Genomic DNA, 23,364 nt, shown 5'->3' with positions numbered 1-23,364 from the left:
GACCAACAACAGTAGCGCTCAAATGCATCTGGGAGTTGGGTCTGGTCTGCAGAGGGTCCTTTGGGCTGCAGTGTCCGGGCTGCCTCATGGGTGGGGAGAAGGGACTCCATGAGCACCACCGACCTTGGGCTCCCCGTGGCCCCGTGCAGTCTTGGCTGAGGTGATACAGTCCAGCGCTCAGGACTTACATGGAGCCTGAGAGAGGGGCCGGTTCCCATGGAGAGCAAGTGACTTGATCAAGGTCACATGACTAGCTACGCAGAAACAGGAGGTAGAACCCAGGCCTCCGGGCCAACCTTGATTTTCTGATTTTACCTGCCGTCTTCCATTCTTCCAGGGGTCGGAGTTGCGGTTGTATTTCTGTCCCTTTATGGTCATTCGACAAGTATGCATGTGATGCCTACTACGTGCTAGGCGCGGTGCTTGTGGGTGACGATGAGGATGGCAATGGTGACTTCCGGTCCCTCTCTGTCCACCAAGCTCTTCCTCCAGATAGTGCATGACTCACTCCCATGACTACTCGGACTCTGTCCAAATGTCACCTCCTCAGAGAAGTCTTCCCTGACTACACTGTCCAGAAGAATATCTTTCCCTTGTCACTCTCCACCCCTTTACCCTATTTTCTTGCCTTCATAATATAACATTTCTCAACGTTATATATTTACTGGTTTCTCACCCACCTCCCTTCCTGGAATGTAAGTTCTCCAGGGGGAGGGATTTTGATTTTTTTTTTTTTCTGTTTTGTCCGCTTCTGAATCCCCAGTGTCTAGAGGTGTGCCTGACACGTGATAGGTCTTCAATATACATATTGAATATTATGTTAAATAAGTAACCAAGGACTCGCTCTAGGCCACACCTGGAGCTGAGCCCTTTGCACATGGGCCCGTTTCCTCTCCCCGGTGGGTCTCTGAAGAGGTATCCTTGCTGCCTTTTGCAGATGAGAACACCAAGGCTCAGAGACGTAGAGTCACTAGCCCAAATCACACAGCCCAACGGCAGAGCTAGGATTCAAATCTAGTTCAGATTCGGAGCCTGCTCCAGGGAGCTTGCAGGCATAGAGCGGGCCTGGGAGGGTGAGATCCACATAGTTGGAAGCTGTGCTTTCAAGAAACAGCAACAAGGTCATGATTGGATGGGAAAATAATAGACAGTCATAGAAGGTTGAGGGCAGCAGGAGGTCTCATTAGCATTAACCGTGCACCTCATTTAATCTGCATGATGTTAAACCCTTGGTCAGAGCAGGCTCCCACCGGACCCACTCTTTCCTCCTAGTGGGGAAGTGCCTTGGCCTTTTCAGACCTTGCCTGCTGCTTTAATGAACTTATACTTCATCGCCTAAAGGCAGGGGACTGTGCCAGCCAAGATCTCCAGCTTTCCTTTCAGATAATCACAATGTACAATTTGGAAAAGGAGAAACAAAATGTCAATGGTCGTGTGACCCAGGAACTGTCCTGGGAAGTTGGGAACTGCCATGCACGGGCCAGACCTGTCCCACCCCTCCCCCCCCTCCCCCCACCTCCCTACCTCCCTGGTGGCCCTGCCTGCAGGGACAGTTTCGTTTCTAGAGTGTTCACTCTGCAGCAGGCAGGGGGCTAAGCAAGTCACCTACCATCAGCTAACGAGCGCACGCCAGGTGCCGGCAGCAACACTGGGACTTGGCCGTGAACTAAACAGGACCCTCTCTCTCTCCACCAGCGGCTCCTCCGTTACCTCCTCAGTGTTCACGAGGGCCCTTCAAGGGACTGTCTCTGGGACACATGTCAGTGAGGTCAGACAGGCGAAGTCACGTTCAAGGGCATGCAGTGAGCCAATGTTCGGAAGGGTCTGTCTCCAGGCCTCTGCTCCCAGCACAGGGGTGGCAAACTTCAGCCCATGGGCCAAATGCACCCCTGCCTTTTCTAACTACGTAGGATTTCCTGGGGCCACCACTGTGCCCGCTCATGTATGTCTTGTCTGTGTCTGCTGATATGCTGACCCTTTACAGAAGTTTGCTGATCCCCGTTCCAACCAGTGCACACAGGCACTGCCACTTTTATAAAGATAAAAATCATCCCGTAATTCCGTGAACCCAGGAGACCCTTAGTTTCTCCTTTCCTGATTTTCCTTCCACTTTTTTCCTCTCTGTATACATTCACTTACCAAAAAAAAGAGCCTATTCTCTTGTAAATGAGGATGCGAGCAGCACTTCTGCAGAAGGGGTTTTGGGAAATTGAAAGGAAGTCCCGCATGTATGGGGAGTGCCTGCTTCCAGGAGGTTCTCACGCCACGGGGCCGTGACAATTATTTTCCTTCTGAATGGAGCAGATGCCCGGCACAGGGCGCCTGGGGCTTTTCCCTAAAGCTCTGAAATCAGATGCTGGAGCCAGACTGCGGCTCCCTTGTGGAGGGGGACGGTCCCCACAAAGATGGGACTGCAGGGGCCGCTGACCCTCCCTCAGGCTGAGCGTCCTGAGTGCGCATCCGTCCCCCCTCTGCCCGGCGGAGACCCGGTCCCCTCTTCAGTCTGCCTGTCTTCTTTTCACCCAGCTTCGAACGCAGAGCCAGAGCCCTTGCTGACGTGGAAGAAGGTCCAGGACACGGTGCCCTGGAATATCATCCTTCTCCTGGGAGGGGGCTTCGCCATGGCCAAAGGCTGTGAGGTAAGAGCAGCAGGTGGGCTGCAGGCCTGGGGAGGCGGGCGCAGGGCCTAGCCGCAGCTGCAGCTCAGGGTCAGAGCGCCGGGGCCACGCGGGCGATGCGGCCGCCCCCGACTCCCCGTTTACCAGCTGGGGCCATGTGGCTCCTGCCTCCCGGCACCTTACTCAGTGTGGAGCGCTGTGCAGAAAAAGAGGAATAAGGTCTCATCCGGATTCTCAAGGAGCTCACGATGAGCACATGACGATGATGATGACTATTACGTCATAACGGGGGGGCGGGGCCACGAGCACAGAGGAATAACACCGTCCTGGGCTCACCCCCCTCCCTCCCGGACCAGGCACCGCTCCACGTGCTTTACACGCGTGAAATCATGTAAACTTCCCAACAAGCCTCGGGGGTAGATGCCATGATCTTCCCCATTCTATAGATTAAGAAATTGAGGCACAGAGAAGTAAAGTAACTAGCCTCGGGTCACACAGCTGTGTACTCAGGATTAGAATCCGGGTAGTTTGGTGCCACAGCCTATGCTTTTAACCACTGCGATGTAAATGTTAGATGTCATTCATATTGATCAGCGTTACTGCGAGTGTCATTCTAGAGGGTTCTGAGAGCGGGGACTGCCGGGAGGGAGCGCAGAATTTCAGGAGGCGCTCGCTCTCAGAACATGCAGGTGCGGTGCCCACGGGCCCCGCTCAGAGAAAGCACCGGCCGGTGCTGTCTCATCAAACGCTGACCCTAGGGGACGAGGTCATAGTTGTATCTTCATTTTACAGGTAGGAAAACCGAGGCATGGAAAAATTAAGCAACTTTCTTAAGGTCATACAGTTGCATTCGGCAGAAAAGGGAGGGTTCCAACTGCAGTCAGGCCGCCTCCAGAGTCCGCCTTCAGAGTCCGCCTCCTAATGGCTCGTTTCAAAGAACTTCCCAAGAACAGGTTCTGCTTGAAGCGCTTTGCAGATTAGGCCTCTGTTAACCGTCACCAACACCACTGAAGTAGATGCGATTGCTTGTCCCCATTTCACAGATGAGGGGATAGAGGTAACACGAGGCTAAACAGCCAGCCTGTGTCTATGCACCCAGGAGATTGTTGCAGCCGGGATTTGAACCCCCAGCTCATGATGCTGGCCCCAGCCCACCCTTAAATCTCTCCTTGTAAGCCGAGGCATTTAAAAACCACAACCAGTTAAGGGTTAATCTGAAATGAAGATGAAGGAAACCTGAAATTACCTCTCTGATTGCTTCCTTCCCTTTTTTCTTTTTAATGTTTTATTTATTTTTGAGAGAGAGAGAGAGAGAGAGCAGGGGAGGGGCAGAGAGAGAGGGAGACACAGAATGTGAAGCAGGCTCCAGGCTCTGAGCTGTCAGCACAGAGCCCAAGGCGGGACTTGAACTCACAAACTGGGAGATCATGACCTGAGCGGAATTCAGATGCTTGACTGACTGAGCCACCCAGGCGCGCCCCCCCCCTTTTTTTAATGTTTTATTTGCTTCGTTTCTTTAATTCAATCTCAGTTTTCAGTTTCAAACAGTGATACGATGTACGACATCCATAAGTTTTATGCTAGTCAGAAGCCTCAGCTTGAGAATCCGAGTATCTGGATTCCAATCCCAGCTCTTTTCCACTCCGCGCTGAGGCGCTTTAGGCAGGTTTCTAAACCTCTCTGGGCGCCCGTGTTCTCATCTATGAATTGGATGGAAGTGCTCACTCGGGGGTTGCTGGCTGAGGTCCCCGGGCGCTCTCTCTGGCTCCTCACTCCAGGGCTGCTGTGGGCTGTGCTCCCGGGAGCAGACTCCCAGATGGAGATGAGTGAGCAGGGCTCTGAGCTTGTGCCCTCGGGTGCCCCTCTGTGGAAGGGGGAGGAAGGCAGCCGGAGAGGGCAGGGGGCTGCACAGCCCTGAGGCAGACCCACAGGGAGCCCTTCAGCGACGCCCCAACTGGTCTGAGACGGCCTGACCATATCCTAGCATCCCTCCCTCAGTCTGCGCCTGTGAGCCACCCCAGGAGTGAGCGTGACCTTGAACAAGATGACTCTGGGGCCTTAGACAGCCCATCGGGGGATGACGGTGAAGGCGCCGGCTGCTCGCTGTCCCTGTCCTGGGGCACCGGGGCCTCCCGAGTCCGGGGTGCAAACCATCGCACCGCGGCACCCACCAGGTTGACGGTCAGCTGAGCGGCACATTCAAGGTCTCCTTTTTATGACACATATTTTTATTTTACTCATTTTTGCCCCAACAAATAACACACACAAATACAATAGTATAGACTTCAAAAGGGGCAAATGGACGGTTGTGCAAAAGTACTGTTTTTGTCTTCGTTTTAGGAATCCTGAGGACCAGAGAGGTTAATCAACCGATCCTAGGTAACACAGCTCGTAGGTAGCATAGCTGGGAATTGCACTCCTGTCTTGACTTTTGTCAGTACAGCCTCCTACTGGGGATGCATCAGGGAGGGCTTCCCAGAGGAAGTGGCATGTTATCTGGGTCCCAAAGAGGCCATGCCATGCAATGGGAAATGTGGGGTTGCAGGTCTTGGACCTCAGCTGTGTGTTTCAATTTCCTCATCTGTAGAATGGGAATAATAATGGGGCCGTGCCGCAGACTTGTTACAATTTTTAAATGGGTCGATGCCTATGGAGAACTTAGTTGGTTATGATCATTGAATGTGGGAGAAAAGGGGAAACAGAGTCATGGGTGACACGGAAGTTCTTGCCTGAGCAGCTCGGTGGGAATGGCACCATTTATCAAGGGGACATGAACCTTGCCTGACCCTGAGGTCATCTCTGCCCCAGAGGCCTCTCTGAGCCTGGGAGGTGCTGGGAAAAGCCCCGGCTCCCAGTGGGGGCTGGGCCACGGGGCCGCTGGCTGCCCTGGGAGGTCAGTCTGGCTCCTGGCTCAGCTCCGGGCAGCCACCAGGCTTTCTGTCCAACAAAGCCTTTGTGTGGCAGTTTCTTCCAACCCCGGCTGGTACTGTCCCCTCCCAGGCCAGCGCGGCCTCTGCCCGAGGAGGGACTGCAGCGCTTATGGCACAGCTTGCTTCTTGGCTCCTGCCCAGTGCCCTCTCCAGGCCACAGCCAGGCCTCCTGGGGCTTACAGGTCCTCGGAGGGGGTCCAGGGTGAGCCTGGGGGTGGGGGCGCCCAAGTGCTGGTACAGAAGGGCTGACAGCGGATCCCGGTTAAATCTGCTTCAGGTCCACACTGCACTTTACTGCTGTAAAACTGCCCACGGCTCCCTGTTTTTATTTAGACGCTTCCTTGGCCTACACACAGGGCCCAGCACGGCCCGGCCCCTGTCTGCCTCCCTGTTGTCGGCTCCTGCTCTGGCCCCTGATGGCTCCCCTCCAATCCCACTGGCCCTTCATGTTCCTCAGCAACACTAGACTCATTTGTACCCTTGGACCTTTGCATCTGCTTTCTTTCTGCCTAATGCTCTTCCCTGAGATCTCTGAGTCCTGGCCCTTTGGGTCATTTCCAAGGTCACCAATTCAGAGCCCCCCCCCAGCACTATATCTAAAGTAGCCTCCTCTACAATCCTCTTCCTATTATCACCCCACTGATTTCCTTCCTCTCCCCTCCCCCACATTATCCTGTTCATGTGCTGGGTTGGTGTCTCTCTTACTAGAATGTAAGCGCCATGAGGGCAGGGATCAGATATGTCTTCTTCACTACTGCTCCGGCATCTAGAAGCGTCCTGGTACAGAACATGCTCACTAAATATCTGCTGGACGTGACCTGTGAGAGGGGCTGCTTGGAGCCCTGCTGATGTGACGTGTGGAAAGGGCACGGGGCTGAAGCGTACCAGGTGCCCCAACCAGGGCCGCCTTCAACCTTAGTGCTTGTATTGTGAATACAGCTTTACTGCCTGGTGGATTGAAAAATTGGTCTTCTTCTGGCCCCTTTAAGCATATCTCATTTAATCTCTATCAAAATAAATTAATCTACAAATATATTGAGGTGATAGGAGCTTGAGAGTAAGTCAGAAGGGAGCAAACCCTGTGGGCAAGCGGAAACGTGCACGTTCTCCTTATCCTTAATTTTCTGCTGGCGAGTCACGTCGATGATGATTGTGGTGATGGTGATGGTGATGGTGATGATGGTGGTGACAATAAGATCAGTGATGGTGAGGATGATGATGATGGTTGTGGTGGTGATGGTGAAGGTGATAATGAGATTGGTGATGGTGATGATGGTGGTGATTATGAGGATAATGATGATGACAGGCATTATCATTTTATTGGAGAAATAGCCTATTGAAGTAAGCCCTAGAGTCTAAGCTCAAAATCCCAACCCTAGGGCAAATTATTTCACTTATTCAGGCAAATTACCACCTCCCTGTGCCTCAGTTTCTTCAGCCATAAAATGGAGATAATTATACCACTTACTTCATGGAGTGGTTATGGGGATTGAATGAGATAATATTAGCCAAGTCTTTAGAAGTGTGCCTAGCACAGAGTACACTCCACATTAAGGGCTTGTTAAATTAAATAAATAGTAACGAATCACATCCAGTGCTTACTATGTAGAGGAACTGTGTTTTGCATGTCTTTTTTTTTTTTTTTTGCATGTCTTTATCTAATCCTTACCACAACTCCTTGAAGAAAGCAAGGAACAGAGATGTTCATCAACGTGCCTGACATCACACAGCTTGTGACCAGAACAGTGGTCTGAATGGTCCCATAAGTGCATGAAGCCTTCTCTTTTTCCTTTCCTTGAATCCAGTTCACTGGTTCTCTCTCCCTAGGAATTATTCTACAGAGTTGTATTCACGCAGCTGAGCCTAGTGTGTTTTATGAGGCTCTTAAAGAATGTCTAGCCTCTCCCTTCCCATCCTGCAACATGGCCTCAGGCACCTCTTGACACCTTTGTGGGCCAAATGGAACACAGTTTGACAACCACAGGACTGGGCAATTTCTGAGTGTTTCCCCTCGTGACTTGAAGCCACGAATGACAGCTGGCGTGTGTGGGGCCCCCACCAGGTACCCAGACATGCTCCAAGTGCTCTACAGAGTAGCCCCTTTTCTCCCAACAGTCACCTTCTGGGACAGGCAATGTTACACCCTCGTTTACAGGTTTAAAAAAAAAAAAATTAAGGCACAGAGAGCTTGAGATGCTTGCTCAGGACAACACAGCTAAAAGGGATCAAGGTGGGGAACAAGCTATATGTGATTCCAGAGCCCTTCCCCCTCATCCTCTGGCCGCACAGCCTCCAACCTTGTTTGTTGCATGGGGTCCCCCTGGGACCCCATGGGGCTGCGTGTTTCCAAGGAAACAGAGCTTCGATACTCAAAGGATTGAGAAAGGGCAGGTGAAGCCCTTTGAAGTCCCCAAGAGACCCCCAGGCAGCAGGGGTTCTGCCGCTGCCTCTGTGGGACCTCCTGGTTGCAGCTGAGCCAAGGGCCCGTAGGGGCTGAGACCTTGGCTGGAAGCCCGCCACCCAGAGGCCCAGACACTGGGAAGCTTTTGGCTTCTCATTCATCCAAGTCATTAATATTCCCTCTCTCCAGCCTCTCTCCACTAAATTGTGCCCACAGTCATTAGTCTCTTAGGAGTGGCCTCTGGGAAAAACCAGTGGCCCCATTTTTTCCTTGCAGGGTTCCCCAGGCTGGGGGAGGGCTGGGGCCTTGACTCTGCCACTCACCGTAATTTCTGGGCTATCAAACAGGGCCGATGTACAGATGTAAAAGAAGGGTGTCAATTTTACAGAGTCTCTTCTAGAAAAACATATCTTTAAGCATTTATTATTCGTTCCTTGAAGATAACTTTTAAGTCAAATTCTGGGGACAAGAATTTTATTTAGTATTTTATTTATGTAAAAACATGGGGCACCTGGGTGGCTCAATCAGTTGAGCGTCCAGCTTCGGCTCAGTTCATGATCTCGTGGTTCATGAGTTTGAGCCCCACGTCAGGCTCTGTGCTGACAGCTCAGAGTCTGGAGCCTGTCTGGGATTCTGTGTCTCCCTCTCTCTCTGCCTCTCTCCTGCTCACGCTCTGTCTCTCTCTCTCTCTCAAAACTAAACATTCAAAAACTAAAAAAAAAAAAAGTATGCTGTGTTCTAGAATCATTATGAAAGTTTAAGTTCTAGAGAAGCAGTAAATTTTCTATTAAACATAAAAGAAATGTGTAGAGTTTCTTTGAAAAAACCGAAGTGTGTTGGTAGCAAAGGGTACTGGGCTGTGAAAAGGGCTCTCTATGGTAAACTCACTTGATTAAATATTTGACTATTCCTAAAGTAGAGTGAATCCTGGAGAAGTCAGCAAGAGAGCACAGAGATAGTTCCGTAGCACTGATGACAGGATAGAGTCCGGAGCCAGGGAGGGGACAATCTAAGCCGTCCCTTCTCTGGCCTGGAGGGCTGTCACCAGCTCTGGGCATTACCTTTCAGTAAGAGGGGGTGACAGATGGGCGGGTCCAGAGGGCGGTGCCCAAGTGACAGGGAGCTTTGCAGGACCCTGCCACCTGGCAGAAAACATGGCCCTGAACGTGAACTACATCTCAGTCGTTACTTTGGGAGCCAGCGAGCAAGCCACAGAAACTTTGGCAGGCTCCGTTTCCTCCTCCATAATGCAGGGTCCACTGTCCCGTCCAGGATGGCTGGGAGGGGTCGAGGAGGTCACGCGTGCCAGCGCCCCGAAACATGTAAAGCCTTAGTGATGATGATTGTTACGATAGTGAGTAACAGTACAGAGTTGTGTGATCATTGTAACAATTGTCCTGATCGTTAATCACAGAAATCTGTATTACTGATCATCGTGTTGATAGTGTTGTATTTAATACGTATCTGATACATGTGCTATATATTATAATAGTATATCTTGTAATATTATTTATAAGATTAATAATGAATATTTCGTGGTGTGTTAATATTTTTGTTATTAGTAACCATCCACAGAGCCTCCAGTTTCCCCCTCCCACTCAAGTTGGAGCTTAGGGGTGCTAGAGCCTAATGGATTATTTGGGGATCCAGGGGTTTGGGTCCAGGGCCTATGGAGTTGGAGTAGAGAGCAACTGAAGAAGCAGGGAAGCTAGGGGCCTCTGGGGGGCTCCGTCAGTCAAGCGTCCGACTTCAGCTCAGGTCCTGATCTCACAGGTCGTGGGTTCAAGCCCCGCATCAGGCTCTGGGCCGACAGCTCGGAGCCTGGAGGCTGCTTCGGATTCTGTGACTCCCTGTCTCTCTGCCCCTCCCCTGCTCACGCTCTCAAAAATAAATAAACATTAAAAAGAAGCATCAGAAGCTGAGAAGCCAATGCCGGTTGGCTCAAATGTGTGGCCTTGGATGTGTCACTCACCCTCTCCGAACCTCACTATTCTCCCCGTCCGTGAAGGGGCATAGTGGTCACCGCTGTCACCGTTGTGGCCCATCCTAACCTCCTTCCCGGGCCCAGCCCCCGGGGGCAGCAGCTGGAGCCGGGCAGGCTGTGAACCGGTGCCCTCACCCCTGCAGGAGTCCGGGCTGTCGGCGTGGATCGGCGGGCAGCTGCACCCTCTGGAGAACGTGCCGCCGGCGCTGGCCGTGCTGCTCATCACTGTCGTCATCGCCTTCTTCACCGAGTTCGCCAGCAACACGGCCACTATCATCATCTTCCTGCCCGTCCTGGCGGAGCTGGTGAGAGTCCTGGGGAGGGGAGTCGGGGGGAGGGCTTCCGAAATCTCTCCCCTGCCACCGGGAGCTGCAGGTGGCACTGCCCGCTTCCAAAATGCATGAATGTGTTAGACCTTGATTTCTTAATGTTTTTTTAAAAATGTTTTTTATGTATTTTTTGAAAGAAGACAGAGCGTGAGGTGGGAGGGGCAGAGAGAGAGGGAGACACAGAATTTGAAAACAGGCTCCAGGCTCTGAGCCGTCAGCACAGAGCCCAACGCGGGGCTTGAACTCACAGACCGTGAGATCATGACCTGAGCTGAAGTCAGACACTTCACCAACTGAGCCCCTGATTGGTTTTTTTTTTAGTACTGATTTTTTTTTCTTTAAGAAATACAGAGTAAATATTTTCCAACGTGCACCAAATTTCTTCCTTTGGAGAGTTTTCTAGGGAAATAGAAATTGTCAAATGTGGATTGAGATGAGACAGAAAATCTCAGTAGACAAATAACCACAGGAGAGATTCTAATGGCAGACAAAGTTCTAACCTCCCTCTAAAGAAGGGTTTCTCAGCACTGCTGCCATGGGGGCCGAAGAACTGCCTGTGGTGGGGGTCCTGGACACGGTGGGGTGTTCAGCGACATCCCTGGCCGCCACTCGCTAGGTGCCAGCCAGTCGCATCCCCTAAATCATGACAATCAAAAATGTCTCCAGACATTGCCACATGTCCCCTGGTCAGAGGTGGGGGACAAAACCATCCCCAACTGAGAACCAACACCCTAAAAATGACTAGCCAGCCCTCAGACGATTAGCTAGGTGAGAGCTAGCAAACCTTCAAAGGGCAGATAGCTCCCACCTTATTCAGACGATTTCAGAGCACAGAAAGATCGAGAAAGCCATTCAACCCAGGAATAAGGTTAGCAAAACCCAGACACTAAAACCAAAGGACAGCGGGGGCATGGGGGAGGGGGCAGGAAACATAACTCAATCTCAGGTGTAAACAGATGCAAATAGCAAAACAAATCTGAGATCCTACAGAAAGAACAATTCATCACAATCAAACAGTGTATATTAGGAATTTCAAAACTGGGGCACCTGGGTGGTTCAGTAGGTTAAGCATCCAGCTTCGGCTCAGGTCATGATCTCACGGTCCGTGGGTTCGAGCCCCGTGTTTGGGCTCTGTGCTGACAGCTCAGAGCCTGGAGCCTGCTTCGGATTCTAGGTCTCCCTCTCTCTCTGACCCTCCCCTGCTCGCACAGCCTCTCTGTCTCTCAAAAAAAACAAAAACGAAAACAAAAAAAAAACCCCTCAAAACGGATTAGCATTAGAAACGATTAGCTTGGTTCTGTATTCAAATAGATTAGAGAAGACTTTGCCACATGATGATCTCCATGGAATCCAGAATTGATTAGATTAAATCAGTGTTGTGAACTACACACTTTGTATGCGGACAGTGATCTACCAGGGACACCTATCTGAGTCGCTGTATTTTTGGCTTTTGTCGGCTTATTTCAATTTGTAATGGAGTCCACACCTGCATTAGCACACGGAGATGTACTTTATCCTGTTTCCGGGAATAGAGAATATTCTGTTACCAGTGCGTTTATTTCTGATCTCTAGTGATGGGCACGTAGTTTTGCGTCCAGCCTTTACTGTGACCCAGCAATGCTTCCGGACCTTTCCTTCTCTGAGTCCATCCAGATACACTCCTAGATGAGATCCCTGGATGGAGAGCATGTGCGTGTATATTTTTGTTAGATGTGGGCAAATTGCCCTCCAAGATGGGTGCGCCTTTTTACGCTCCCCAGGAGTGTGGGGAGGGGGTCCCGGAACCTTGCCGAATGTGATTGGACTTAATCACACCCTTCCCCAGGATCCGAGGGAGCAGATGATTGGGAGCGGTGGGGGCATTACGGGCTGAAGGGGGAGGAGAAGCAGGGACCCAGCCAGGTCCAACTTCTGCTGGAGAAGACGCTAGCAAATAACACAGTCTTCTAAATGTTGCTTCTCATCAAAACCCAAACGTTTTACATGTAAGGGGGTGCATTTAGCACTTCCTGAGAAGAATTTAGCACTTTCTGAGAAAAGTTCTATGCCTTGGGTTATGAAAATTCGCTAGAGCAGCCAAAAATATCCTATCTTATGTACAATAGGAGAGAAGAAGCCAACATGAACTGTAGATGAACACGTCATTTGGGGGAGGTTGAACTGAGGGAGGCCAACACACAGATACATTGGATTCACACAGTCTCAGAAGTTGGGAAATGCTAATCAACAGATGCTATCCCAAGCTCTGTGTCCCTGAAATCTGGTGAGGCCCCAAGTAGAGGTGCCCAGGGACCTGCTGTGTGGACCGTTTGGCTGAGGGAAGGAGCAGGCAGGGGACTTGTGATTTTATTTTACTATGTTTAAAAAATGTTTAATGTTTATTTATTTATTTAGAGAGAATCCCAAGCAGGCTCCACACTGTCAGTGCAGAGCCTGACTCAGGGCTTGATCTCACAAACTGTGAGATCACGACCTGAGCCAAAACCAAGAGTCAGACCCTCAGCCCACTGAGCCACCCAGGCACCCCTGGGACTTGTGATTTTAGAGCCACGGTTCTCTGGACCCACAGCGTCAGCAGCAGCTGGGAACTCGTTAATGACGCAGGCTCTTGGGGCCACCCCAGACCTGCTGAATCAGAAACTCTGGGTGAAGCGGGGTCGGCATGCTGCGGTTTAGCAGGTCCTCCGGGTAGGATGGCGCACCCTCAGGCTGGGGCAGGTGCGTCCTAGATTCACCCCCCAGCCCAGACTCGCCAGTGAACATGCAATGTGACCCCAGGATGTCACTAACCTAACGAATGTCTTCTCCCTGTGTCCTTTGATCTGGGCTCTCTCCTTGTCTGTCTCTCTGTTCATGTGTGGATCTGCGTGTTGGGCTGGATTTCTTTTTATGTATCCCTAAACCTGTCTTCTCATCTGCTGCCATTGGTCTGTGCCAATCACTGTCTATGCATCTCTGTCTATGTGTCTCTATCTATGTGTCTCTGTGCATCTCTGTCTATGCATCTCTATCTATGCATCTCTATCTTCTCTGTCTATGTGTCTCTGTGCATCTCTATGCATCTCTGTCTATGCATTTCTGTGTGTCTCTGCCTATGCGTCTCTATGCATCTCTGTCTATGGATCTCTGTCCATGTGTCTCTGTCTATGCATCTCTGTCTATGCGTCTCTTTCTGTGTCTTATCTGTTGTGGCCTTCAACCATCTCCATCTGTTGCTGTCCCTTCTCTGTGTTTCCCCGTCGTGGTCACCACCCCTGCCCCGGCCCAGGCCATCCGCCTGAGAGTGCACCCCCTCTACTTGATGATCCCCGGCACGGTCGGCTGCTCCTACGCCTTCATGCTCCCGGTCTCGACGCCCCCCAACTCGATTGCCTTCGCCTCTGGACACTTGCTGGTCAAAGACATGGTGAGTCCTGGCATGTCCCAACAGAGGCCTGTGACAGGGGTGGTTAGGGGTGGGGGGTGGACGGCAGGTGCTGGGCAAGACGTCTGGGCGGGACCCCTACTCCCACTTCACCAGCCCCCTGTCTCTGAATAAGCCATTCGGAGCGGGACCAGGAGTATCCACCTTACGCTTCGACAATTTCAGGAAACTAGGCCTTTGCAATGACTGTCCAGAGTCGGCCTCGGGGACAGGGACTTCCTCCTCTTTCCGGGCGCTGCTCTCTTTTCTTATGTGTTCCGCCCACTGCTCTGTGCCCGGAGTCTTTAGGAGAGAGGAACAGCAGGCTGCACCCTGCGGGCGAGGCAGAAGGGGGTAGCAGCAGTGGGGAGACCCACCAGGGTGTCTCCTCTCCCCTCACTCCCCTGCTGAACCCTCTCTCCCTCCCTCTGCCTCCCCTGGCACATCCCCTGCACTGGCTGCCAGGAGCACTCAGGGAATGCAAATCCGGAGCAAACCCACTGGAAAGGACGGTATTCCCAGTACAGGCTCTCTAGGCACAGATACCTGGGCAGCATCAGCGAGGAGGGGGGGCGGGATAGAGAACAGGGGGTGTACAAGAGACAGAGGGTGTGAGAGACAGAAAGAGGTCACAGAGCAAACCGAGAGAAGGAGGAGGCTGGTGTGCCTGGACTTGGGAAGATGAGGCCAGAGGCCCGGGGTGGGGGTGGGGGTGGGGATGGACACCATGCAGGGCACAGACTTGGGATATTATTCAGTGCCCAGTGGGGGGACTTTAGAGGGACTTAAGCAGGGCAATCGATGCAGGCAGGCTGGGTCCCAGAGCCCAGAGGAAGGTCCCACAGGACCAGCCAAAAGGATCCCTGGCTTCACGCAGGACAGAAATCAAACGTGAGCCAGAGAGAGTGAAAACAGTTTATTGAAGAGTGTGAGTGACAGAGAATAGCGGACAGAGTGCCCGGGAGACCCTCAGAGAGGAGAGAAGACGGAGTCTCGTCGTTGCTCAGGGTTAGAGGTTGATACTGGAGAAGAGTTTAGGGAATGTATGTGTTCCTTTAAGAATCCACTAGGGTCCAAGTAAAGAGTCAAGTGAGCGACAGGTGTTATTTGTTGAACCACTGAAGATAGGGGTGTCTCGATGCCAGTCAGCTGAAGCTTGGAGCCGAGGTCCTGGCATGTCTGGGACCTGGTCCTTGGGTGTTATCAGGTGTTTGGGGTCTAGGACAAAACTCAGAGAATGATTCACTTTCTTGCGTCCCCCTCGACTGGGAACAGAGCTTCCTGGCTTATTCAAAGGCAGAATCTGGAACGTGCTTTCTAGCAGAAACACAGCAGAGACGGAGCCTTTCTAAAATGGAGTCTGTTCAGCTGTCCTGTGTCACAGCGATGTGATTTGACTTGTGCCTTTCGGAGATGGCTTTGGCCGCCAGTGGAGGGGATCGCTGGGGGCGGGGGCGAGTGTGGAGAGCGGGGCAGCTTGGGGAAGGCGCGGGAAGGTACAAGTGGAGATAGAACGCCCATCCTGGGAACAAAGAGACAGTGAGAGAAATGGACAGGCTCCAAGAGGTAGGGGCTTGCCCAGAGCCATGGAGAGTGACAGAGAGATGCCGAGGGGCCCACAGAGGCCCTGACCGTGATAATGTATGTAGTTGCGGTAGCGAATGCGGGACTGAGCAGGCATTTTGAGGCAGGCTCCCAGGAGCCCAGCCCTCCTCCTGGTTGCCCCAAAGCTTAGACCTGTCCCCTTCCCATCCTCCAAAGTTGCCAGGGTTTGCAGACCCCCACCCCCACCCCCGCAAGAGCAGAAGCAAGATAGCACAGCACAGTTCGACCTTGTCATTTGGCTCATGCCCTTCCCGACTGGATGGCCCTTTCCACAAACCAATATTTATTTACTGTGGCAACATTTATTTAACAATTTTACTCAATCAGCTTACGTTCTTAAAATAATTTCAATAAGAGTGTTTGAAAAGAAGAGTTTCTGATGCAAAATCTGTGCATGGAAAACTGGAATGGTCTGCTACGGAAGGGATGTCTAAAAATAAATGCAGACCCAAAACAGCAAAATAATTGCATTCGCGCTGAGAGCAATTGCCGGGAGAAGGTTCTGGACCGCTCCTCATCAAAGAGGGCCATTGGTGAGGAAGAGACGGCGTTAAGGGCATGAAGAGCACCTAAGGGAGGCTTTCTCTTTGAGGACGAGGGTCCAAAAGGGATTGGAAAGAAAGTTACTGGCTCACTGTGTAGTTCACAGCAGGGCAAGCCTAAGATGCAACAACCGGAAAACCCCAATGAGAAACAGGAATTTTCAGCCCCGGGTTGGACTCAATGCCTCCGGAGGTTGGGAAGGAGTACATGGGCAGGCTTGTTCTAGCTGCTTAAAAAGGTCAAAACTTCCATCAGACAAACCTTCACAACAAGGAAGTACAGCCTTCAGTAGACATGTAGTGTGTGTGTGTGTGTGTGTGTGTGTGTGTGTGTGTGTGTGTTTTACTGATCAGACTGGATTGTTTTCAAGCTGTGTGACACAGGTCAGCCAACTTCTCGGAGCCTCAGTTTCATCTTCTGTAAAGTGGAAATAATAATGATTAGCACCTGCTTTCAGGGTTAAACGGCACATCTGCACGACACAGTAGCCGGCACTAGAAACCACTCGAGGGCTGGGGACATCTGTGGCTCTTTGAGGGACAGCCTAGAGTCGTGTAAAGACAGAGAGGTCTTGGGCATCCACTGGTCTCGATTTGTGAGCGAGGTTTCCTGGCTGGCAGGCCTTGAGCGAATGAGCTCCCTGACTCGGAGTGTGGGTTTTCCCATCTGTACAATGGGCCCTGAGTGGACTCCTCCCTTAGTCTGGGCTCTGTTTCAGGTGCGGACAGGCCTCCTGATGAACCTGATGGGCATCCTGCTGCTCAGCGTGGCCATGAACACGTGGGCACAGACCATCTTCCAGCTGGGCACCTTCCCGGATTGGGCCGACATCCACTCCACCAACATCACATCACTGCCATCTGCCTCGGCCAACGACACATTTCGGACCCTTTGAGTCCCCCTCCGGGACTCTCTTTGGACTGGGCCCTCCCAGAAGGCTTTGCCGTCACCTGCTGCTAGGACCCTACAGGACGATCAAGCGGTTCTTTTCTGTGATCCAGTACGCAGCTAGCAAGGGTGACCGCCAGTGGTCCGCTTGGGTCCACAGGCTCATTATCTAGGACACCCTTTCCTCTTTCATGCAGGTGGGCCCACAATGTCTCCCAGATCTGCCGCCGGAGAAACAGCCTCCTTTATCTCTGACTTGTGTGGCTGGGACGTAAGAGAGCCTTCTCCAGCGATCTGGGACGCCGTTTGCCTTATACACTTGGGGCGGGGGGCCCTCGATGCGCGTGGGCACAGCTCACAGCACCCACTGCCTTCTCTACGTCACACCCTGGAGAGATCATCTCGCCTTTAGAGATCACCTGCCTCACAGAGGCTGTTGGGGCCGCACGGGTGGCTGGTGTCCTGGCCGGCCGTGCCCATTCTGTGCCCGTTGTTTGAACTTCACCATTGCTAACCCCCAGCAGCCAGGGTTATTTCCAATCCCTGGAGACGGGGGAGGGCCAGATGACTTCCTGAGAATGTGGAGGCCGTGCAAAGCCTCCCTGCTGCTCGTCTGGGTGCCTGAGCGCGCCAGGAGCATTCTAGAAATCCCAGCTGACACTTCAACCCACGCTGCTTAGGATTTTCCTGTTAATCAGTCAGTCTGACCCTGAGTCTGGGGTCAGGCCAAGCCTGGGCTCTAATGTCTCGTATGTGGCCCCAGGTCCTTGCAGCAAGGACTCTCGTGCGTGTGCCCCACAGGGGCCTTTGAGGCCACTGGCTCCCCCTCGTTCCAGCAGCTGGTCTTTACCTCCCCACCCACACCTCAAGGGCTAAGCATGTTTAATGAGCCAAGGCCACATTTTTTTCAGAGATGAGGGGGGAAAAAAGGCAGAAGATACACTGGGGTCTCATGAGAGGCCGGGGTGAAATTTCTCAGGCAGGAAAGACACTGTAACCCTCTCCTCCGGACGGGGTCAGTGGAGACTTCCCCAGAGCCGGCAGCCGGAGGAGCTGTATGAGAAGATGCGTTCCCAGCAGAAGCATCTGGGCGGCCCCAGTGAACGGCACAGTATGCGGCCCTGTGGCTACTCGGGGAGCAAAACAAGTGGCCCAGCATTAGCCTGGCACCTGCAAAGGTGCCAGGAAGGGGTGCAGAAGCCTCCTGTGCCGCCTTCCTCCGCATCTGAGAGATGAGCTGCTCCAGGCAGCGTGGGCTGGGAAGGCACCACCCAGAGACTGAACTCAGTACAGTACAAGTGAGTCATGGATGCTTCCCTGGGAGCAGTGGGGAGAGAGGAGAGGCCTCCAAGTTGGGGAATGGGCTCCGCCTCTTCCCACGTGAGCACTTGAGTATTTAGCCATAGTTACCGCTCACGAGGGGTGGAGGCTGCCCTCCTGGAGAAACCCATGGGACTTGTAACCTGATCAATTGTAATTTCAAATCCTTCTGATTGAAAACGCTATGAAATAAACATTGTTAATCAACAATGGACCTAGAGGTTATTTGCTTTCTGGACATAAGAAAGCTTTAAAGCCACAAAGTCCTGAGCTGGGGGTCCTACAGAAATGACCTCCCTGACTTCACTTCCTTACTGCTCTCTCCTCTCCGCTCTAACCACATGCTTCAGCTGTCCTGCCCCAGGGCCTTTGTGCATGCTTTCCCCCTGCCAAGAACACTTTGCTTCCAAATATGTGCTAACTTCCTCACTTTATTCAGGTCTCTGCTCAAATGTCACCTTCCTCGAGAAGCTTCACTCACCATCTAGTCTAAAATCTTGCCCTCAACCCCTTACTCTGCTACATTTTTCTTCGTAGTATTTAGTCAGGACACTGTGCTGTGTATTTTCTAGAATATCAACTTATCAAAAACACAAACTTTATTTTGTTGAGTGCCATAACTCTGGTACCTAGAATGGCTCTGGCACATAATAGGTGCTCAATAAATATTCGATAAATGAATCCATCATTTATGAGACCAGCAATTTATGAGACAGCACCCTTGCCCTCTGATTTGAGGTCTGTTCTGTCCCTTTCTTTGCTCACTCCTTCTTCCATCTATTCATTCAACAATATTTGTTTAAAACCTGATTATGTGCTCTGTCACTGTCCCCGTGCACATGGAGTTTACATTCCGGCCGAGGAGAGAAGCAATGGGCAGGCAAACAAGTAAAACCAACCACTCTGGGTCATGATACGGGGTAAGAAGAAAATGAAACTGGACCACGTGACCAACTGACTCAGAAGCTACTTCAGCCAGGGTGGTCAGGGAGGTCTTCTCTGAGGAGGTGGCATTGGCCCGACATCAGGAGTCAGCCACGTGCTCATGGAGGCATGGGAGGGAAGTGGGTGGTACAGAGTCATTGGAAACATCCATGAGAACCGATACAAACCACAACATGTGTTTTAGTTAACTGTGGCAACATAACAAAACACCCCAGAACCTGGGCCCTAGGACGCAGTCACTGATTGGCATATGTGTCTGCATTTAGACAGAGCCCCGCAAGGATGGTTTTGTGGCTGCTCTAGAAGGCGTGGCCAGGACAACTCAGCGGGAACTCAGCAGGAGCTTGACGGTCCACGATGACCACGGAGCCTCAGGGGCCATGTGGCTTCCCCAGGAGTCTAGCCCAGACATCTGAACCTGATGGTGGGCTTCTCAGAAGGCAAAAGCAGTAGCTACACAGCCCATTAAGGGCTGGGCTTGGGAGTCTAAGAATTCAATTCTGCCACATTCTATTGGCCAAAGCAAGCCAAGAGTTGGCCGGTTCAAGGGGAGGGAAATGGGCCCCACGCCTTCATGGGAGGAGTGGGATCGAGTCCAGAGAGGGGCCCTGGCCACTCTCTCGGGAAGACTCCACCCTAGCACCCAGAGAGATACTGCTGTGCCATTCTGAAGCACAGGTGGCCAGGTGTCAAGGTGGCCAGAGCTTGATAAAGGGGCTTGAGCCTGCTTGCAATCAGATAAATACAAGTTCAGCCAAGATGCAACAACACACCAATCCACTGGGTGGACACTAGGAAAGGGAACAATACGCGGCGGTGAAACAGAAGGAAACAGACACCCTCCCGCACCGCAGGGGAGACCGGAAGCTCCTCCAGCGGCCTGGTGAGCAACGCAGCAGTCATTAGGGGCATTCGGTACCTGCACTTCCGGTGGCCCAGTTTTCCTACTTCCGGGTCCGTATCCCAGCACAATCATCCCACGGTTCCTACAGGGAAGAGGAGGGGGGTATTTGGGCACTGCTGTCTGAGGCACCCAGGAGCTGGAGGCCAACAGGGTGACCACCGTGGGGGGAGGGGGCGGTACTTAAGTAAAACACGGGGAGGCACACTGTGGCAAACCCAACAGCGCGTAGAAATGATGAACGTCAGGGACGTGGAAGGATTGGAGAGACCCAGGCATATTCTGGTCCGTTTATCAAGAAATTTCAGAGGCAGGTGGGCAGAAGAATGGAAGTCGTCATGTCAAATGAGAAATGAGATGAACGAAAGCCCCTGGATGAGGGGTCCAGTGAGCCTCTTTGGACTCCTGTCTCTACACATGTTACATGCCGTGTGACCTTGAGGAGGTCCTTTATGTTTTGGACGTGGGTGTCCTCATCCGAGAGATAAGAGTGCATAGTCAGGGTTTCAAAAGGAAATACATAAACTAACTAATTTGGGGGTAGCCTCGGAATGGGTCTTGTTACAAGGTGTAGACAGAGGGTATGGAAACCATAAGGGAAAGTGCAGATGCTTGGTGGTGGGGGAGGGGGAGAGCGAGGGGGCTGGTTCCTTTGTTCCCGGGACACAGACAGCCCTAGATGACTCTGAAAAGGCGGAAACTGCCTTGGATCTTTCTCTTCACCCACCCTCAGCTCTCCCCCTGGTGCTCCCCATGACCAAACCCGACTGCATCAGAGTTCTCCAGAGAAACAGAGCCAACAGGATGCATATACGTGCATCTATATGTGTAACCAGGGAAGTGTCCAGAGGCAATCTGCTGGCAGAATTCCCTCTTGCTCAGAGGAAGTCAGTCTTTTGTTCCAGTCAGACCTTCAACTGATCAGACGAAGCCCACCACATTAGGAGGGGGTAATCTGATTTCCTCAAACTCCATTGATCTGAATGTAAATCTCATCCAAAAACACCCTCACAGAAACATCCAGCATCATGTCTGACCAAATTGCTGGATGCTGTGGCCCAGCCTGAGGACACAAAGCTCACCGTCACACCCACAGAAGCCAGAATGCAGGAGAGCAGGAGAGCCCTAGGCGGCAGTCCACCCAGGTCAAACTCCAGGGATCAGGGCAGGGAGGGGAAGAGTGGAGACTGTCGGGAGGGGTAAACTGAGAGAAGGTGGCGTGGGAGGCTTAGACCGAATCAGAGCTTATAATCTAGCGGTCCCTGGTCTGCCTCCAGCCCACACAGGGTTTCTTGTCCCCTCTCATGAGTTTTAAACTCCTAGTGGATTGCGGATGTTTTAAGCTCAGAAAATGTCACATTAAAACCTAGGTTTGTGCTACTCTTGATAAAAAAAATACCAGAAGGTTTGGCAACATGGGACCCTGTTGCTACCCGGCAATAGTAGTTTGGAGTGGGGTAGTGGAGGTGGGAGAATTCAAATTGAAGGGTAAATTCTCGAGTTTGCCAGTTCCCACCCCTCCTTAATGTCTTATGCTTACTCTCTTCATTTTAAAAACACAGGTTTTTAGGGACAACTGGGTGGCTTAGTCGGTTAAATTCCGAATTCGGCTCAGGGCATGATCTCCCAGTTCGTATGTTCGAGCCCCACATCAGGCTCACTACTGTCAGCACAGAGCCTGGAGCCTGCTTTGGATTCTGTGTCTCTTTCTCTCTCTTTCTCTGCCCCTCCCCAACTTGTTCGCTCTCTCTCTCTCTTTCAAAAATAAACATTGTTTTAAAATTAAAAAAATAAAATAAAAGCACAGGTTTTAAAAACGGAGTACAGGGGCACCTGGGTGGCTCAGTTGGTCAGGTATCTGACTTTGGCTCAGGTCATGATCTTGCGGTTTGTGGGCTCAAGCCCCGTGTCAAGCTCTGTGCTGACAGCTCGGAGCCTGGAGCCTGCTTCGAAATCTGTGTCTCCCTCTCTCTGCCCCTCCCCTGCTCGCTCTCTGTCTCTGTCTCAAAAATAAATAAACATTTTTTAAAAAATTAAAAAATAAAAACAGAGTACAAAAAATGAAGATAATATATCCCCTTAATAAATGTTATATTGATTGCTTTTTGAGGGGATAATGTTTGGGAGATATAGATTAGGCTGAATAAAACATTTGATTAAAATAAATTTCACTTTTTTATGTGGCTACTAGAAAACCGTCTAATTATATACACGGCACGCATTCTGTTTCTGCGGGATAGTATTGTCTATTTGGTACCATGTTAGCAACTCCCCCCCCACACCCATTCTCAGACCAAGGGCCTGGTGGCATTGTTCTATGCCTCAGGCTGTAAAATTCAACGACTCCCATGTTCTATGGACTTCTGATTCTGATTCTAGATCTTGAAGGCTCACCACTTCCTCTTCCTGTTCTGTCTTATGGTTCTGAATCTTCCACCCAGAATTTCCCCTCCACAAAGAGGATTCTATTTATGGTGATTCCAAAGACCTTCCGGAAGGAGGATTTGGAGCCAGGCCAGCTTTACATGGGCAGAAATGACTGCCTACATGTGTAAGAAAAGCCAAAAATATTTCTGCCCCTTCCCTCGCCGCCCCCATGCCACCAAACCCCCAAATCTTACACATTCATGGGAGGCTTTTGGGGAAATGACCGATATGGCCCTTTACCAATCAGCTCCCCGGCCCTGGCATAGAAACTGGGCAAATGCTGGTGTTTTCTAGGACAGCTCCCCTCGGACCAGCCCAGTGCCCTGGAGTTTCCTGGGCCCAGGCCAGGGGTCTGGCCTGTGGGCATCACAAAGGCCCTTATAATCAATGAGGTCTGAGCGGCCTGGGGCTCCCTTAGGCCAAGCTGTCAGCCCAGGTCGGGGAAAGCAGGGAGGAGTATTTCTCTGTTATGTCCTGGGGGTTCTACGTACATTATCACTGAATCCTCAAAGAATCCTGAGAGTAGGTAGTAGAATTCTCACAATAGCAGAGTCCATGCAAGTTCAGAGAAGGACAGTGTCTTGTCCAAGGTCACACAGCACAGTAAGTTGCAAAGCTGGCATTCAAGGGTAGATCTATTGCTCCCGGCCCAGGACCCCTGCAGTTCAGAGGGATAGCTGGACAGCTCCCTGCGTCAGCCCTACGGAGGCTTCCTACAGAGCCTGTGAATCGGCAGCCCTCTCGCTGGCTTTGGCCATTGGACCTGGTAAGGTTGGTCTGCATAACAGCCTTTTATTTATTTATTATTTATTTATTTATTTATTTATTTATTTATTTATTTATTTTTCTATGTTTTTTTTAATTTATTTTTTTATTTTTGTGAGATAGAGGGTGTAGTGTGAGCAGGGGAGAGTCAGAGAGAGAAGGAGATACAGAATCCGAAGACAGGCTCCAGGCTCTGAGCTGTCAGCACAGAGCCTGATGCGGGGCTCGAACCCACGAACCATGAGATCATGACCTGAGCCAAAGTCGTACACTTAACTGACTGAGCCACCCAGGTGCCCCTATTT

At 51.5% G+C, this 23,364-nt stretch overlaps 1 protein-coding gene and 1 long non-coding RNA gene across 2 annotated transcripts in view; one reads left to right on the top strand and one right to left on the bottom strand.

The window, feature by feature from the left end:
• SLC13A3 (solute carrier family 13 member 3) overlaps positions 1 to 18,233 on the top strand; it is a 71,724-nt gene extending 53,491 nt beyond the window's left edge. Inside the window, exons 10-13 of the mRNA XM_029918493.1 lie at positions 2,527 to 2,639; positions 10,077 to 10,238; positions 13,531 to 13,668; positions 16,532 to 18,233. Coding sequence (XP_029774353.1) covers positions 2,527 to 2,639; positions 10,077 to 10,238; positions 13,531 to 13,668; positions 16,532 to 16,708 — 590 coding nt within the window. The 3' untranslated portion in view covers positions 16,709 to 18,233. The remainder of the gene's footprint in view (positions 1 to 2,526; positions 2,640 to 10,076; positions 10,239 to 13,530; positions 13,669 to 16,531) is intronic.
• Positions 14,592 to 22,632, bottom strand: LOC115274947. Its single transcript, XR_003901340.1, has 3 exons — positions 22,489 to 22,632; positions 19,886 to 19,952; positions 14,592 to 15,187 (listed from the first exon to the last, which is right to left on the bottom strand). It is a non-coding gene; the product is annotated as an uncharacterized LOC115274947 (long non-coding RNA).
• Between the last annotated feature and the right edge of the window lie 732 nt (positions 22,633 to 23,364).

The sequence above is a fragment of the Suricata suricatta genome, chromosome 12, assembly GCF_006229205.1.
Source record: "Suricata suricatta isolate VVHF042 chromosome 12, meerkat_22Aug2017_6uvM2_HiC, whole genome shotgun sequence".
Lineage (NCBI taxonomy): Eukaryota > Metazoa > Chordata > Mammalia > Carnivora > Herpestidae > Suricata > Suricata suricatta.
The sequence above is the reverse complement of the archived record's forward strand: the minus strand, read 5'-3'. Positions and strand labels throughout refer to the sequence as shown.